The sequence below is a fragment of the Pogoniulus pusillus genome, chromosome 7, assembly GCF_015220805.1.
Source record: "Pogoniulus pusillus isolate bPogPus1 chromosome 7, bPogPus1.pri, whole genome shotgun sequence".
NCBI lineage: Eukaryota > Metazoa > Chordata > Aves > Piciformes > Lybiidae > Pogoniulus > Pogoniulus pusillus.
In genome coordinates this window covers 5,878,554-5,898,136 of record NC_087270.1, presented here as the reverse complement: position 1 = coordinate 5,898,136, position 19,583 = coordinate 5,878,554, and the positions used below count along the sequence as shown (strand labels likewise).

Genomic DNA, 19,583 nt, shown 5'->3' with positions numbered 1-19,583 from the left:
TATCACAGTATCACAGTATCATCAGGGTTGGAAGAGACCTCACAGATCATCAAGTCCAACCCTTTACCACACAGCTCAAGGCCAGACCATGGCACCAAGTGCCACGTCCAATCCTGCCTTCAACAGCTCCAGGGACGGCGACTCCACCACCTCCCCGGGCAGCCCATTCCAGTGTCCAATGACTCTCTCAGTGAAGAACTTTCTCCTCACCTCAAGCCTAAATCTCCCCTGGCGCAGCCTGAGGCTGTGTCCTCTCGTTCTGGCGCTGGCCACCTGAGAGAAGAGAGCAACCTCCTCCTGGCCACAACCACCCCTCAGGTAGTTGTAGACAGCAATAAGGTCTCCCCTGAGCCTCCTCTTCTCCAGGCTAACCAATCCCAGCTCCCTCAGCCTCTCCTCGTAGGGCTGTGCTCAAGGCCTCTCCCCAGCCTCGTTGCCCTTCTCTGGACACGCTCAAGCATCTCAATGTCCCTCCTAAACTGGGGGGCCCAGAACTGGGGACAGTACTCAAGGTGTGGTCTAACCAGTGCAGAGTACAGGGGCAGAATGACCTCCCATCTCTCTTTGTAGGCACACTCCATCAGTTACATAATTCATTAAAATAAGGTAGCCCTACATGTGCATATAAATTCTTCATCTAGAAGGGTGAGTTTTAGTATTAAAGTCACCACAGGTTATGTAAGGGACACCTCAATGGTTTGATCTCTGTCCAAATCTGCCTCTGTTTTCTGTCAAGAAGCTTTAACAAAGCACTGCCTACAAAAATTGTCAGAATCTTACTGTCTTTAGATACTGCTCCTAATTACTGTGCCATGTTTCTGGTTACTGTAATCTTCAAGGTCACCCAGGCCTTTAGTCTTAAGGCCTCACATTCTTGTTATCTTGGTTTCAGACCAGTTCATTATAAGCTTATTCAGCCTAAAAGTGTTTAACTCTTAAACCTGTTCTCCTGGTATCAAGTAGGTATTGGTTATTAAATTGCAAGGAATTAGTTAAAGCTTGTAAAGTCCCAAGCAAGACATTTCGGGTAGGATGCCCTGGTCTTTCAGAAGAGACAAACACCTGTTCACAGCACTGAAAACTAGAAACCATTCCACTGTTCCTCTTTGGAGCATTTGCCATTGCTCTCACCTCTAAGACCCACAAGACACAGTTGAATTGAGACAGGTTTACAGTGACCACACTCACACTTAGTAGGTTGGATTATGTTTGGGGTTTTTTGTTGTTGTAAGACTGCTCCAGAACCACTGCATACTGACTGCAAAATCTTTTGGGATGAGGAAGGTGAGGTCCCAGTAGACCTATCTGACCTGCATTTGTGGTGCAGCAGCTCCCAAGTGCCTGCACCACAGGCAGAACACAGCAGTGCTAAGCCTTGTACAATGGAAGTATGATGACATTCCCTACCTTGTAGCATTTGTAGTTTGCTCATGTTATTAATTGGGATTTTTATTTATGAGCATTTTTGTGGCAGAGGAGTTCATGTGAGAAAGGGTTGGAGGTTTGGCCCTGTACAGGTGATGCTGGGACTGCGTTCACATGCCTTTTGTGCTGAAAAATTCTAAGTCTAAGTAAGACTGGGTAGCTTGTGACTAGAAGACATGCTGCATTTCTGCCTAAAAACCAGAAGGCAACTAGTGAATAATAGCTGTAAGCCTGGCATCTTGCTGGGAGAAGTATTTTACTGCTGCAATACCATTAATGTTGACATTTAACTGCTCTATTTTTGGCAACCTTTCCTGTGAATCCAAATTGAGCAAAGCATTACAGGTCTTGCTGATAGGCTAAAATATAAAAAGAGAAATAGCTCAGTTGTGCTGCATTGAGAAATTATATGGTTGTTCTTTGCCTATTTCCCCTGCGGGCTTCAGCTAATTTCTCAGCTATGGGCTGACGTCAATGCTGCCAACCAGCACTGAAGGCTACATTGGTCACTGTCAGCTACAAGCAGCTCTGCAGTGCTGCGCACACGCAACAGCGAGCCTTTTCCTTGCACACCAGCACCATGAAGTAAATTAGATTCACTGCCCTCTTAAAAGGTAATAATCCCAGTTCAAATGCCACATTCTTTTACTGTTCAAATGCTTCCCAGAAGGACTCTTTCTGATGAAAAAGAACAGTGGAAATAAGTACAGACACAAGGAAAAATACTCCAGATGCCTCTAGCATTAAGTAGCTGCAACAGCAATTAATGTCACTTTGCAAATCAGAATGTGATGCACTCATAAATCAGGTTTTTAAGGCACAGAGTTACTTCTGAGCATAAATGAGCTGCAGACTCAGTTCTGTATTCATGATTATTCATGCCTGCAGAACTGTGGCTCAAACTGCAGAAAACCTGTTTATGGCTGAGCTAGGAACACAACAGTAGTGATTATGGGACTTTCATACAGCTTCATCTTGCTCTTTAATGTAATTGTTTGTGGAAGATACTAAGATAATAAGCATGAAATAGAAATCCAGTAGATACAAACAGGTTATCCCTTCCCTTCTGCTTTTTTTCCCTTTCTCTTGAACACCTCCAGCATAAAAACACCACTGAGCTAAATCTGCAGCACTTAAGCTACTGGAGTAATGCTTGATTCACTACAGACAAGTTATGTTTACAAGACACAGGTTGTCCCAAGCTACAAGTAGCAACTCAAGTTAGCAGTTAAGGCTGACCAACTTCTGTAGTTCCTATCACTGAAACACTTGTCCAGTAACCTCATGCTGCCATCTCTGATGCTGCCTGCTTTGCATTCACAAGTGCTATGTTGCCCCATGACTCTTGCTTCTCCTGCTTGCCTTAAGGACTCTTACAGGCTAAGTCAAAGGATTCCTGGAAGGAGATGTTTTTCCTTCTTCATCTGTCTTTGGGGTATGACTCTTAATAGGAAGTTGTTCAATGTATCAGGTAAGCTGAGATGACACATAAAAAAAGACACATATAAAGACTGGATGAGGCACTTAGTGCCATGGTCTAGTTGACTAGATAGGGCTGGGTGATAGGTTGGACTGGATGATCTTGGAGGTCTTGCTGATAAATTTGCTTAAAAAACATGACAAAATTTATTAAGTATGCTTGAACACCTAAACTCTGTTTTCAGGATATAAAGCGGGTTAGAATTAAGCTGTGGCACTTCCACCACATAGATTTGCCAGAAAATGTTCCTAATATGCCCCTGAAATAGCAGCAGTGTTCCTCTGCTTTTTGCTTCACATAAGCATAAAAAAGATAGGCATTTGAAGTTTCACCAACCATGGACCAAGCAGCTTTTACATCACTTGGCACCACCTTCTGTGACCACATTAATCACACGCAAACCCAGAACCTCAGGTGGCCCGGAAAGATGACCACATGAACAGCACAGAAACAAGTGATGTTCATAGAATCACAGAATCAAGCAGGTTGGAAGAGACCTCCAAGATCATCCAGGCCAACCTAGCACCAGCCCTAGCCAGTCAATCAGACCATGGCACCAAGTGCCTCAGCCAGGCTTTGCTTCAACACCTGCAGGGATGGTGACTCCACCACCAACCTGGGCAGCCCATTCCAATGCCAATCACTCTCTCTGCCAACAACTTCCTCCTAACATCCAGCCTAGACTTTCCCCAGCACAACTTGAGACTGTGTCCCCTTGTTCTGTTGCTGGTTGCCTGGGAGAAGAGGCCAACCCCCACTTGGCTACATCCTCCCTTCAGGTAGTTGTAGACAGCACGAGGTCCCCCCTGAGCCTCCTCTTCTCCAGGCTAAACACCCCCAGCTCCCTCAGCCTTTCCTCATAGGATTTGTGTTCCAGGCCCCTCACCAGCCTTGTTGCCCTTCTCTGGACACCTTCCAGCACCTCAACATCTCTCTTGAATTGAGGGGCCCAGAACTGGACACAGGACTCAAGGTGTGGCCTGACCAGTGCTGAGTACAGGGGCAGAATAACCTCCCTTGTCCTACTGGCCACACTGTTCCTGATGCAGGCCAGGATGCCATTGGCTCTCTTGGCCACCTGGGCACACTGCTGGCTCATCTTCAGCCTACTATCTAGACTATCTAGAAATGTTATTTCTGAATTAAAAATAATGGTGTGTGATTCTCTGTCCCTTTGTGAATCAGTACTGTGACCTTTCCTTGATGGGGCATCTCTTGTCTAATGAGGCACTTTTGTCCAGTATGTTCATACACTACATTAACAATGAAGAAATGCAGCTACCTCATCCCTGATTCTGACTCACAAAGGTTAATGGCTGTCCGTTCCATGTTAAACATAGCAGCAGCATCATAAAACCACCTTCAATTTAGAGTCCCTTTATCCAAGTGCTTTACAAATCATACAGTGCAAATAGCAGGTGGTCCTTTGTATGGGTGTGTGTTTGTGCTGGAAGAGACCCAACCTGTCCCATATAATACCTCTACAAACGAAATAGTTGTAGACAGCAATGAGGTCAGCCCTGAGCCTCCTCCAGGCTAAACACCCCCAGCTCCCTCAGCTTCTCTTCATAGGCTTTGTGTTCCAGGCCCTTCACCAGCCTTGTTGCCCTTCTCTGGACACATTCCAGCACCTTGTAAAACACTATGGAAAAGACATGAGGGCCTAGATTAAAGGTTGCTATGTTGCAAGCATTTCTGCAGGATAGAGCTCAGTTCAAGTCAGGCCAGGCAGAGATACAGTCTGGGCTCTGGCAGGCAAACATGCAAACTACCACCCTAGTTCAGTGCAGTGCCATTGTATCTTCATTAGTAATTGAAACTACTGGAAGTTCTCCTGACAGTGGAAGTGTTATTTATTTGAGATTAATGATCACACTTCAGAAGAAATTGTATGCTGGTGGTCAGAACCAGACACAGTCACAACTGCTACCTCTGGTCTATGGTATTCTCTTCATGCCTCATTTAATGCTTGATTTCTGCATCTGCAGAAAGTAAGAATATACATCAATCAACCAGAAACTTAATTAAACATGCAACGGTCTTCCCTAAGAAGTAAATGCATCCTTTCTGATCTCAATTTAATGTCAAAGCACCAAAAGACAGCTTCCTTTTGTGCACAGCAAAAAGAACTTTTCTTCATCAGACCAGGTGGTCTTTGCTGCAGCCACAGGGCTGAAAAAAAATACCAAACCCACACCTGTCCCAAAACTGAGTTGGAGAAAGACAACTCACAGCAAATCTGTTAACTAGCCTCTGGCCTATTTGTTTTACTTTGGAGCAAATCTCCTAGCCACGGCACCCAGGGACAGTTCTAGTCTCTAATTTTGTGGCTATGATGATTATGGCAATGTACCATGAAAAGAGGTGACCTGTATTGATGAAATGGGTAAGCAGCATGGGTATTTGTCCAGGTAGTGTATCTTAACATTCCCAGCAAAGTGGGTCAGTAAAACTCATCTTCTACTGAGAGCATAAACTGTTCACTATCTACATGCTGAAATGACTTTTCCTGCTCCTCTAACAGATATTATTCCAACTAAGGCAGTGTATTTATTGTAGGCTAGATTCCTCACAAGTTAAAGACACAGATTTCTGTCAGGCTCTAACAGAGTTCTGTAAACAGCTGTGCCAGTATTTTTTGACAGCTCATAAGCCACAGTCACATTGTTCAACTGTGGTTTTTGAATTAAAAGTCCATCCTATCTTAGCTGAGGCTAACAGGACTAGCTGGTCATAGAATCATAGAATCAATCAGGTTGGAAGAGACCTCCAAGATCATCCAGTCCAACCTATCACCCAGCCCTAGCCAATCAACTAGACCATGGCACTAAGTGCCTCATCCAGGCTTTTCTTGAACACCCCCAGGGACGGTGCCTCCACCACCTCCCTGGGCAGCCCATTCCAATGCCAATCACTCTCTCTGTGAAGAACTTCTTCCTAATATCCAGCCTATACCTACCCTGGCACAACTTGAGACTGTGTCCCCTTGTTCTATTGCTGGTTACCTGGGAGAAGAGGCCACCCCCCACCTGGCTACAACCTCCCTTCAGGTAGTTGTAGACAGTAATAAGATCACCCCTGAGCCTCCTCTTCTCCAGGCTAAACACCCCCAGCTCCCTCAGCCTCTCCTCATAGGATTTGTGCTCCAGGCCCCTCACCAGCTTCGTTGCCCTTCACTGGACATGTTCCAGCACCTCAACATCCTTCTTGAATTGAGGGACAGCAGTACATTCGACTGATGTGATATCAAGAAATGAGTTTTGGTGGGGGTTTGTTTTTCAGTGAAATTCTAAACATAGCAGATGCACAACTGAGAACTGCAGTGCTATTTTAAAACGGCCACTGCAGTTAACTAAAATTGATCTCTCTAACAAGTGCTAAAAATAGAAAGAAGAGAGCACAGGACTTTTCATAGTACTCCCTGCAGGCGCCTTAAATGCGAGTGAATATGACCTTCATGCAAAGCTGTCCCAGAGTGTGGGACAATGAGTGATATTTCACATTCCACTGCTCTAGAACAGGAATTGATTTATTACCCTGCTAGCTAGGGAATTCGTTTACATGTTTCCATTTATAACGCTGCTGCTGCTGCTGCATCAGAAGGAAAGAAAGGAGTATTTTGTTTTACTTCTATTCAGCAGTTTAGAAGCAAAGCATCAATTCTGGAAATAATAATAGGCAGTATAGTACCAAATGCTACACCTGACAGCCCTTTCTGCTGGGCTTCCTTGGTTGAAGAGGCATAAAGCAGGGATATCTGTGATATCTCCTGATAAGTATTTCCCCCCCTGTGAAAAAGATGCAAATCGATCCTGCAGACCTTGTGAATCACAAAACATCTCTTCCTGCCCCCCACAGGCTTCAACGCTAGGTTACTCTAGTGCAGTTACACAAAAGCCCCAGTGATGCCCACAACTGGAAGCTAACCTCAGAACAAGAAAGCAGTATTTCCAGTACAGCTGAGGAGAAAAGAAAAATTCTCTTATCCCACAAGAATTTAGAAAATAAACTGATAACTTTTTAAGAGTGCAGCCTCCCAACTGTCATTAGATGCATGTGAGTATTTCCACAAATGTGAATTGCAGTTAAGTTCTAAATGGTACTACTTAGCCTGAAACTGGAACCTTTTCCACTTTGAAAACTTCAAAAGAAAATGCTTTAGCAGCTTTGGAAGAATAGCAGAAAACTATTTGTAAAGATGATTTTAAAAAGCTATCCTGCTAGGTTTGGGGAATGGTAATTCCCTCTCAACAAACTTGTTAACGTGAGAAATTCTCTCTCCTGGTGGCTATGCAGTGATGCCTAAACCTTTGATGAGCTATTCTGTATCTCGGAAAGCAGTGCCAAGCAGATGTGATTTAAAGCAAAAATTCCTCAAGTTCATGGACAAGCATCTGTCCAGTCTCCACATAAACCATCAGCTGTCACATCTGAACACAAACCCAAGCACAACAAATTGTGTAAACAAGCTTTGATCTGCTGTTCAGTCAAATAGCACTCACAAGCTGCAGACAAGCTATAAATCTGTGTACATCAGTTAAACCAGTTGACATGCATCAACTTAAACCAAATGCTTTAATGCAACTTACAGGCTTCATCCCAGCTTCCTCTACAGCTATTCTCTATGCTACATTTTCACACAGGGACCACAAGCTTACCTGGTCCTAGCTTAGAAACTGCGTAAAGGAGATCATAGTTGATGACAGGTGTTGCATCATCTATTGGTTGCCACCCTACAGGTGGGGAGGCTGGAGGCGAGATGAGAAACTGTTTTGCAGGCTGTGGTGGTGCCAAATGAAGCTTGTCTCCATCTGTCTCAGAGGTCTGAATCTTTAAAGCATAAGAAATACATTGTTTAGTACAGGATTGGTAAATGGAATGATTACTCAAATCATACACTTCTACCAGATGTCACCTGAGAGGAGTTTCAACATCTGGCTCAGCAGAGAAGGCTGAGAGATGGCAGGAGCAGGAGTGGGTGGGTTGGGGGGGGTGCTGTTTGATGAGCACAGCTACAATATTTATGCCTACTGTTTTCTGAGGATAAATGCAAAGTTTTGGTATCCACAGCTGCTCGTTTAGAGATTTTTTGAGGCTGAGAAGATACTTGATCTACTGGCCTAAGCTCCTGAAAAACCTCCAGACATTAGACAATAAATCAGTAACTCCTGCACCAAGGCCTTATCAGCAACTTCAGAAAGGTTTCTTAAGGTTTGATTTCTTCAGCTGAAGTGATAAAGGAATCTATCATGTTCCAGAGTCATTTACAACTAATTGGTCTACTTTTATTCCCATTCAAAATTAACTTTTTTTCTGGTATATTAAAGAAGTTTCAACATCAACTATTTCATACTACAACCATACCTGAGCAAGAACTAGCAGTCTGGCTCAGGCCCATACACTGCTCTAGACACAGTGCTGCTTCCACATACTCATTCCCTGGACACTACTAATAAGCTCTTTTGAGAAAGCATGGAGAACATAGTGCAGGCTTTGCAGGAAATCAGCTTAAGTATGGAGACTAATCACTGCTATGTACATTTCCTTTTTTCTTGTGTTACCCCAAGTTTCCTGTTAACTCCTTTATTGTGCACTTAGAGTGAAATGATTCTCAGATCTGCTTAACAGCAGGTTTTGAAACCTTTCAGAAAAAAATTCAGAGCCAGATCTAGGAGATTAGGACATACAAAATGGGACTGGAGTAGGCTGTCAACACCTAAATCCAGCTGTAAAATCTTCTGAATTAATCTGAGCTGTTAAGCATACTGTTTTTTCACACAGGAACTGAGGTTCCATTTCTAGGCTCAAAATAGCCCCTATTCTGACCAGGCTGTAGAGGCACAACATTTAACTGCCCCTTAGGTTTGACTGGTACCTTCAATGGAGCCTACCCTTAACCTAGGGCCTCTGAAGGGCCTCTGAAGGTTGTCAACCTCCCATACCCTTCTGTAGCCTATTACTGCCTATTACTCACCCAGGCTGTAGGCTGAGTTCTCTCACCATTAATCTAGAAGAATTGAAACCCCCATCTCACACTTCCAACAAGCTAGATACAATCTCCTCTTCTTCTCCCTCTACCTTTTCCCTTTTACTTGACTTTACTGAATTCCTCTTAGAAAATTCACATGCACTCACTAAAGAAAAGGCAGGTGGAAGCCTGACTGTGGCTCAAGGTTGTGGCCAAATAAGTAACTGAGCCCTACTTTTTAAATGAGTTTGTGATACTTCACCAGTTTCTTTATGGTTAGAAAGTGACCCACAGACACCAGCCAATGCTGTAAATCAGTTCTAAGCTATGTAACTTCTGTATGTTGAATAAGCAACTTGGGTCTTAAGTGGTCCTGCACAGCTCAGGCAACATAAAGATGTCTGAGTAATCTCTCTGCTAAGAGATTGGGCATGAAGGAAAGCTTTAGTGCTGTTATTCAGCTTTTATTGCACAGTTACTGTGCAATACTCTTTTAAAAGGCTGCAAACTAAGATAGAAGTAGAGAACAGATTTCATTACCTGTGCAAAATACAACTTTAACTTCTTCCCTCTGAACTGTGTTTCATGCAGCTCTATTCTGGCACGAGCAGCTGATTTGGGACTACTAAAATTTATCCTCACACGCCTGAAGCTTTTAAACAGCTGGAATGTCACACAGTCGTCATAGGCACGGAACAAGCCTTCAAATTTTTCCTGGAAATGAAAAAGAAACAGTGCTGAAGGTTCATTTGGTGCTCTATCACATAGATCTGTGTCAAAGGATAGTCTGAAACTTGATGACAAGCGTTCATCCAGGAGGTTTCAGCCTGTGGCTTTTTGGGTGTGGGTGTCCATAGCATAACAGAGGCTCTGTGAAAAGAATCAAAGGAAAGCACAGGTCTGGTCCTACTGAACTCTGCAAAATGTCTAGGGAAAGGAGTCTTCAAGTTGAGAACTGTGATGGTTTGGGTGTTACCTGCCTCCCCACACTTTGGAAATCACCCAGACTAGACTCAGCCCGCTCTGGAAATTTGAATGCATCTTATATTTACAGCTAGCACAATATACAAGCAGATATTTACAGTATATACAGTTACATACAGAAATATACAAGGTAAAGTGGGAATACAGAAACACAACAGCCCTCCCAGAAACCTGAGTCCCCAGGAGGGGCTCCCAAACTGCCCCTTCACCTTCCCCCTAACCCTCTCAACCTTACCCCAGTCTCAAGGAAGAATGGAGGTTTGGCCAGGGGGTTAGGAAGCAAAGTGGATTAATCAGAGAGACGGCAGAGAAACTAGAGAGAAATGCAGCTCAGAACTCTCAGGCAGAAGAAGAATTAGATTATCTATGTTTATACTCTTGTTCTTATACCTCTCAGCAAGCCTATGAGTGAAGTAGACATCTCCCTTGTTTCCCTTTCACAGCCTGTGATCTAGTTCTTCTCACCAAAACATTCTAGCTAGCTTCAAACTAGTACAAGACCCTAGCAGCTATTGATTCTTGTGGAAAAACTGCAACAGTAACTTCAGAAACGCAGCCAAAAAGGGCATATGACTGAAAACACCAGACAACCGTGGTGTCATCTGACAAAAAACCAGCATTGTGCTGAATTACAAAGGAGTCAGCAGACAAAGTCAGGCCTAATGTAACTGATGGTTACATTCACAGCAACGCTGCAGAGTCATTTGGTACTGCCTGCTCTGTTTTTCTGGATGTTTTGTCATTCAAACACTTAGGCACAGAAACACATTCATTGCTTGAGAGTTCCTGCAGCAATAGGGAAAAAAATAGGTAATGGAAAATGGTGACCTGTCTCAAATTAGGGGGTTTGAAATGTTTAGCTGTAGAATTCCTATGTTCAAAAGCACATGACAAAACACAGGTGTTGTAACACTGTGAAAGAAAGGTCTTGACATGGGCAACATCAATGGAACTAGAGACCAACAGGAATTCAAGGTATATTAGCAGCCTTTGGAGGCTCAGACTCTGTGAACTATGCACACACAGAGGATTGGTTCCACATCAAACAAAACTGAAGTCCTTAAATCAATTCTGACACTTGAACAGGTCTTTTTGCTCATACAAGCATAGATTCATAAAATATTAAGACTGAAAGGGAGCAGTTATCATTTAGTCTAGGTCTTTGTGTTTACTTGGATTTTTGACTGTCATCTAGTGAGTCTCACATGAAGTCCCAGCATTCTAACTACGACATCTTCTAATGAGGTCTTGGTTGAAGAATCAGCCAGAGCAAAGCCCCTTCTTTTAAGAGCTCTTCATCCTGAAAAAAAGCCCAGCATTTGAGATGAGTGTGGTCAGCAGGAGCAGGGAGGTCATTCTGCCCCTGTACTCTGCACTGCTTAGACCACACCTTGAGTACTGTCCCCAGTTCTGGGCCCCCCAGTTTAGGAGGGACATTGAGATGCTTGAGCATGTCCAGAGAAGTGCAACGAGGCTGGGGAGAGACCTTGAGCACAGCCCTACGAGGAGAGGCTGAGGGAGCTGGGATTGGTTAGCCTGGAGAAGAGGAGGCTCAGGGGAGACCTTATTGCTGTCTACAACTACCTGAGGGGTGGTTGTGGCCAGGAGGAGGTTGCTCTCTTCTCTCAGGTGGCCAGCACCAGAACGAGAGGACACAGCCTCAGGCTGTGCCAGGGGAGATTTAGGCTGGAGGTGAGGAGAAAGTTCTTCACTGAGAGAGTCATTGGACACTGGAATGGGCTGCCCGGGGAGGTGGTGGAGTCGCCGTCCCTGGAGCTGTTCAAGGCAGGATTGGACGTGGCACTTGGTGCCATGGTCTGGCCTTGAGCTCTGTGGTAAAGGGTTGGACTTGATGATCTGTGAGGTCTCTTCCAACCCTGATGATACTCAAGTTGATGATGATCAATTCTTTAAAGTTCAGGAGAAACTAGTTCAGTTCAAGCTTGAAAACAAAGAGTATGAACTCTTGTCAATCAGCAAAGAGGCTTTTGAGGTGGGGAGAGATCTGTGATTCTGTAGAGCCTCTGGTGGAGGGTTGCACAGGCCTCAAATAACTTTGTTTACAAACCTATTCATGCCCGGACATGTTGCCTCCCCCAAAGGGTGTTGCCCTACCTATACTTGGGGTAAACAAGTTAAGGGGGACAATGGGACACAATGGCCTTTGTGATACTGTGATACCATTTCATATATTGATGACTGTTACGTTGGGTGTTTGTATAATTACAATAACCTGATTTTTTATGTGTGTGAAAATACAACTTCTTTACTTCTCATCCAGGAAAACATCTCCTTATCCCTTAGAGTGCGTAACCGGCAGAGGCTGCAGAACATGAAACAGAAAATGCAAAGTTTATGTAATCTCATCAATACTTCCGTTGTCATTTTTTTCTTTCTTCTAAGCACAGTGAAGCTGCATCAGGGAGCACCAACAGCATTGTGGCAGTGCTTACTGTCAGTGTGGTTAAAGAGTTAACCAGGAAAACAAGGAGCATGAAACATTAATGTGCATGTACCAGATCTCCTTTCATTCACTGCCAGCTCTGCGGTCTTCTTCCCCATAACTGATATTCCATCTCTGGCAACCTTTCAAAAGCACCTCCCTGTGGTCTATTAAGCTTTCATGATTTTCATTTCATCTTGCCTGACCTCACTCCTCTCTTCCTCTCACCACAGGAGAGACTTTGGAGGAGCAGGGAAAAAAAAGACAAGAACTCAGTGGCTTGGTGGAGAGTGAATAAAGGCATGCAGCAATCCCACAAACAGCATGATGCGGATAGGTTTGTACAGATGAGTCTAATACCACCTAATGGTCACACTGCCAACATTTCACACCTGAATTATGGTTTTTTTAACTGCTTTGCTTACAGATTTGCAACATTCCATTTGTCAAGCAGGTATCTAGATCCAGTGACATTTGGATAAAGGTCAGCCAAAAGCAGCTGTCATCTCGGTCCTGTCCTGCTTGGAATTTTGATGCTACAACCTTTACAATGACCAGGCAAAGACAGTTGGTGGGAAGGAGAAACAGCAGTAGGGTATGTGTAAAGTAGGACTTGGGCTCTGTGGTAAAGGGTTGGACTTGATGATCTGTGAGGTCTCTTCCAACCTTGGTGATACTGTGATACTGTGTGATACTGTGAATTTATATATTCAGAAATGCAATAGTGTGTATAAGCTAAATAAAAGCCAACAGTGACTATCTGATCAAAGCTTATGTCTTTATGTTACCTGTTGTGGTGGAGGGCCCATAGGCCCAAATAGGTTTATTCATGCCTTGCCCTGCCTGGACATGTTTTTCTGCCCATAATCAGAGGCAAACACATAAGTGAGCACAAAAGGGCACAACAGGCCTGGTGCCATAAAGTCTGGCCTGGCCAGGCTTTAGGTTGTTAAGTCCCCACATGCCCCACTCATGCCTGCCTAGTGTAAGGCCTGTAGCCAGGTGGGGGTTGGTCTCTTCACCCAGACAACCAGCAACAGAACAAGGGGACACAGTCTCAAGTTGTGCCAGGGGAAGTCTAGGCTGGATGTTAGGAGGAAGTTGTTGGCAGAGAGAGTGATTGGCATTGGAACGGGCTGCCCAGGGAGGTGGTGGAGTCACCATCCCTGGAGGTGTTGAAGAAAAGCCTGGATGAGGCATTTAGTGCCATAGTCTGGTTGACTGGCTAGGGCTGGGTGCTAGGTTGGCCTGGCTGATCTTGGAGGTCTCTTCTAACCTGGCTGATTCTATGATACTAACATAGTCCTAATGCAAATGTATGTAACCAATTAGAGTCTAACATGATTTGTAGCCCTGTTATGTAGCCTTCTGATAGAAAGTATATAAACTCATGCTTGGGGTATATTAAACTGGAACTTGCTTGCATCAAGCTTTCTCCCGATCTCTTACCCTAATACCCATGGTGATCAGCCTGTGGCAACTGACTGCTTCTGAGGAAACTCAATTCTTCCTGTCTGGGCACAGCAGCAATTTCATGCACAGGCCAGTCCTATGTGCCTCCCTCTTCGTGCACAGCACAACCACCCAGAATCTAGATGCTGGGTAGGGACATAATGTAAAAGGAAGAGAGAATAAAATTTCAAACGTGGGACCAAGAACAGCAAGCAGAAGAGATGTTCTGGGTGCATTTCTGGAGATGCACTTGATAGGCACTGAAAGGGACAGATGGGAGTTTCTCTAAATAAAGCTGATTAAGTACTGGACAGCAAATGTAGTACTGGGAAGAACATTGAAGTGCTACAGACTTTATTCTGCTTCCTTTTCAATTTGATACTGCAGCAGCTTTAGATATGCAGCTTTGATTAATGCTCCTAAAAATGCCATGGGCAGGAGGGAAATCAAGGCCTCTGTTTGAGGGCTATATTAACACAGGGCAGTCTAGCCACAGTGGGGACACATCTACTGCACCAACTGAAACTGCAACTCACTAAAAAGACTCATATATCTGATTCTTTTTCTACGCTTTCAGCTGATAATAACGACCTCAGCAGAGGTCATTAATCATCAGCTGCAGTTAATGGCCCTCAGCTGCATCTTGAGCCATGCCAACTCTTCCCATCTTGATGCTAATTCCCAGGAAATTCCATATGCCATAATTGCTATTGCCTGTGACTTCTAGTGTCTTGCTGAATATACTTACCTGGGTAAAAGCCTTTCAGAGTCATTCTGATCTATAAGGGAATGTATCATATGCATTTTAAAGACCTAAGTAAATCCTTCTCCCTTGCAAGTTCCATGGATAAAGTGTTCAAGACTCACAATCCTCTCAATTCAGGACTTTTAAATCATTTTTAGGATTCAGTATTTTTAAAATGCTTTTACCAAACAAGTATTTAAATTTTCAGAATACTTTGAACACTCCTGAAAAAAAAACAAACATAAAAGAACATCCAAAGTTAAGCTGCAGTTTTACTACTCTTACAAAGTCAAAATGCAGAAAGTCATGAGTCTGGGATTCAACATGTCTTCATCCATCAAAAGTATGAATCTCTGAGACCCAATTAATGCTATAGGAAGTGTGAGTAGCCTTCACTTGACCAGTACTGCAGAAGTTCTCACTTCTCCCATGTGGGCTCCATTTCCCCTCCTCATCTCACTATTCCTTTGTGCAACATGAGGTATCTCTTCCCAGTCACTTTACACCAGCTCCTGTCACCCACCATTCACCACCTCTAGCAGTTTCTACAGTGTGTGTGTAGTTTGTTTGGCTTTTAAAGACTCCATTTAACTTACAAAATTAACACAAAGTAGAAACATGTTCATTAAGGCTTCTGATTACTCAACTTTGATTGTTATCACCTACAACAACAGCCAATTCTGAGGACAACCAGAGCACCATCCAAAGAAGAAATGAGCACTGGAGTAACAGAAGACACAAGCTAATCACCTCAGAGTGCAAGGGCAAAGTTAAGCATCCCCAGACTAAAACTTGTTCTGCTGTTCATCAGGAGTTCATCTATGAACCAAGATCTTCTAAGTCACACAATAAAAGTGATCAGTGAAATGCATCCTTCAGAGGACAAACAAAATACTGGGTGTATCTGGAAGAGTTTTAACAACATTATATAGAGCACTACTGTACCTCATTAAACATTCAGTTTCCTTCCTGTATCCCAGACAGCTTAAGCAAAATGGGAATAAATTCAGGGACTGAACAGCTTCATCAGAAAAGAAAATGCTTGGCTTCTTTAGCAAAACAATGAAAAATAAAAAGAGAAAAGGCTGAGAGGAGAGTTTCTTGCTCTCTACAACTGCCCGAAAGGAGGTTGTATTGAGGTGGGTGCTAATCTCTTTTCTCTAGTAACGGATGATAAGAAGAGAAGAAATGGTCTCAAGATGCGGCAGAAGAGGTTTAGATTGGAGATTTCAAGAGCCTTCTTCACTGAAAGGCTTCTCAATCACTGAAATAGGCTCCCCAGGGAGATGGATAAATCCTCATCTCTGTAGCTGTTTAAAAGATGAAGAGATGTGGTGCTAAGGAACACGGTTTAGCACCAGACTTGGTAGAGTCAGATAATGGCTGGACTCTTAAAGACCTTTTCCAACTGAAACAATCCTATGATTCTCTGAAAGCCTGAGAGGAGATGGGATAATCATAGAATCAACCAGTTTGGAAGAGAACTCCAAGATCATCCAGGCCAAACTAGCACCCAGCCCTAGCCAGTCAACCAGACCATGGCACTAAGTGCCTCGGCCAGGCTTTTCTTGAACACCTCCAGGGACGGTGCCTGCTTACCAGAACTGTACAGTGTACTGTATAAAAATGAGACTATGTTGGCATAAAACAAGTGGAAACAACTGACATAAATAGGTTTACAAGTTTAAAATGTTATGATCCAGGAACAATCTTGCAATTACAGCAGCAGTGGCAAATGATTAAGATGGACCTTGGTTAGTTCATGTGATATCAACACAACTAGCATCGTAAAACATGACTGCCTACATTAGCAAGTGAATTGGGTTCGAACACAGTAAGTCCTTGTGATTTATTTCCAAACATTTCTTTGGTGAATAGCTCCACTGGTATTGTGTTCATTCAGGACAAAAGCCAAGGCCTAATTCAGATCAATGGAAGTCTTTCCACAGACATCAGGGAGCTTTGGATTAGAGCTCTAGAACTCAGAACACAAATGACACTTCACTGTTCAGTGTGTTTACACTCATTATTACCTTTGTTACACACTTCATTTAGGGGAGGGCTTCAGTTTCAAACTGTAGCCTAACCCTTTTTCTTAGAGTTTACCAAGCAAATAAAGCACATATTTTTTCCATTTTGATTTTTCCTGTTCATTGTTATGAAGGATAATCCAAGGAACTAATTGTGCCCAATAGGGAAACTGAGACATAATTTACAGTTACAGGAATTCAAGAAACTATCAAAGAAATCAACTCATCTCAAAGCTGAATGCTTTCTCTTTCCACATCACCACACTGGTTCCAACACTGCAGGCCACTCAAGTGGCACAAGAAGAAAGATGGATTTGGTAGAACATATGGAGGCCACGCACTGAGGACTCTAGCAGGAACAGAAATATTCTACCAACAGATTCATCCTCCACTGAGCTAGAACAGAACTAATTCTGTTCAGTGATTTTACTTCTCAGATCAGTCTCTTCTCAGTGATGGCACTTTTTGAAGTTAATGGCACATTTTGCAGATGGTGTCCACTTCTAGCACTGGTAACACCCAATGTTAGTACCAAGGACCAACATGCAGAAAGGCTCCTGCTTATATTTGCTCCTGTGGAGAACAAGGTCACAGCAAAATCTTGTATGCCACATAGGAGGTGCAGATACAGTGAAGCAGATAGGGCAGGTGACCTAAAACTGGCCAACAAGAGATTCTATTCCATGGATATCATACTCAGTATAAACCTAAGGGATCACCAGAGTCAAGCCTCTTCCCTAATGGCCAGCATCTGAGGAGGATTGTTTTGCCTTTGATCCCAATCCTGAATGCAGTTCCCACCTGCTGCTTTATTAATTTGGAGACTTCCCCAGTGCCTCTCCACAGTTGCAACAGTGATGTCATTACCATCAGAGGGGTGGGTTGGATATTTGGTTTTGTGTAAACAACAATATTTTGTTTTCCAGTACCTAAGGCTCTCTCCCTTTCTGGGAAGGAAGACAGGCTGTAGAGAGCATTTGGTATTCTTCTAGTGGCCAGACAAGCCTTAACCACTGACACTTGTTTACAGCAGTGAGCATGGGCAGAGTGGTCTGTTCCAGGGACCTGAAGGACTCACTAAAGTGGCACATAAAAAAATGTCAGAGAAGCCTTGAAAATATCAGTTGGAAGTAATTTCAGGATGGAGTTGTGTCAGTGTCACCTGAAGGGTATTGTAATGACTTAGTCTGGGTATTGTGTATGATTTTCCTCAGCAGGATTAAGGATGGGGGAGGCAAACTGCAAGAGCAGCAGGATACAATTGCAAGTGTGATCAGAGAAGTGGTAGACCTTTCAAAGGAGGATTTAGGGCAACTCTCTGTGGCCAGCTCTGTGTGTGCTGACTGTAAGGGTTGGCAGATTCCACCAGTCCTCCCTGGCCACAGAGAGCTGGATGTGCAGAGTAGCTCTGTTCTCCATCACAGGAGGTAGGGGTAGATGATGTTGGGAAATGGAAAATAAAGTATGATGTGTGTTCTTGGCAGAAACAGGGAAATCAGTAAAAGCTATGAAAGGAATGGGATTATTTGAATTTAAATAACCCACATCTTTGCAATTAAACAAAGATTGCCCATTAAGAGGTTTAGGCTCAAACTGAGGAGGTTATTTAGCACTATACCTAAAAAATTCCAATGTGCTATTGCCCAGAATTAGCCAAAAAAGGTTACTTACTTTCATGGGAAACACAGGAAGGAAAAATTACAGGAGGGGAAGAAAGGGGAGAAGAGATGAAAATTCCATGTGCAATTCCTTAGAGGGAAACAGCCAAAAAACCCCAAAACCAACAGAACAATAGAAAAACATGTCCTTCCACACGCTGTCTACAACTACCTGAAGGGAGGCTGTAGCCAAGTGGGGTTGGTCTCTTCTGCCAGGCAACCAGCAATAGAACAAGGGGACACAGTCTCAAGTTGTGCCAGGGGAGAGATAGGCTGGATTTTAGGAGGAAGTTCTTCCCAGAGAGAGTGATTGGCATTGGAATGGGCTGCCCAGGGAAGTGGTGGAGTCACCATCCCTGGAGGTGTTGAAGAAAAGCCTGGCTGAGGCACTTAGTGCCATGGTCTGATTGACTGGCTAGGGCTGGGTGCTACATTGGCCTGGCTGATCTTGGAGGTCTCCTCCAACCCGGTTGATTCTATGATTCGATGTCATTCATTGGGGTACATCTCTACATGTGTAACGCTTCTACATGTGAGACATTTTGAAAGCAGGAAAACAAGAGGGGGTACTGAGTATCTTCTGAGGGAAACAAAAGTACAGCATACTCGGCCCATGATTTTCTGGCTACCACACCAAAAGTGTGTTTCTCACCTTGGAACTCAGTGCAGAGTTCTGCTCATCTCTTCCAGAAGCATTGAGACAGGGGTGAGAAGACTTTGGCTTTATTTCCTGACACTAAACACAATAATAATTACCTTCTTCCAAAATTGCACAATTGCCTCTGTACAGGAGCAATTCAGTCCAGGTTTGCTACCCCAGTTCATGCACCACCTTTTTCTTTGCTTGGCTTTCTGCTATTTTTAAGGAGTGAAGGCCATGAAAATTGTGAGCCAAAGATGAAATTAAACATTCTAAGCCAAAATAAATGTTAAGGTTGAACTTTGAAAAGGACAGGTTAAAAAAAATGCATTAAATCTTGCTCACTTTGGTTAAATTGAGATCAATTTGTTTGCACTGTTGAAACACCACTGACAGTAAAGAAGATCCTAGTAACTTTCACTATGTACAGACAAAGTGCATGTTATTCCAGATGTGATGCTAAGTGACCTTGTTGCTCTGCACTTCAGTGAGTCAACCCTACACAGAACACAGACAGGCAACAAAGAACACCTGCTCACAGCCCTGCCACACGGTGCTGCCATGTACCCTTACACAGTAGGGCTGTTTTGGAGACACCTGCATAGAAACTATAGATCCTGAAGGCTGCATCCAGGTTTTTTACCTTTGTTTTGTGCCAAATTCATTCTGAGAGCAGAAATATTTGATAAAATGATTCCTGCTTATAGATTCACTGTCTTGTTCCAGAGACTGTAATATACATCACAGATGAACCATTC

The 19,583-nt window shown here is 43.6% G+C and overlaps 1 protein-coding gene across 2 annotated transcripts in view; it reads right to left on the bottom strand.

The window, feature by feature from the left end:
* RCAN2 (regulator of calcineurin 2) overlaps window positions 1-19,583 on the bottom strand; it is a 94,202-nt gene that overhangs the window by 9,086 nt on the left and 65,533 nt on the right. For both annotated transcript variants that reach the window (XM_064145768.1, XM_064145769.1), the window contains 2 exons: window positions 9,414-9,587; window positions 7,564-7,735 (listed from right to left, as the gene is read on the bottom strand). In XM_064145768.1, the coding sequence (XP_064001838.1) occupies window positions 7,564-7,735; window positions 9,414-9,587 (346 nt within the window). The remainder of the gene's footprint in view (window positions 1-7,563; window positions 7,736-9,413; window positions 9,588-19,583) is intronic.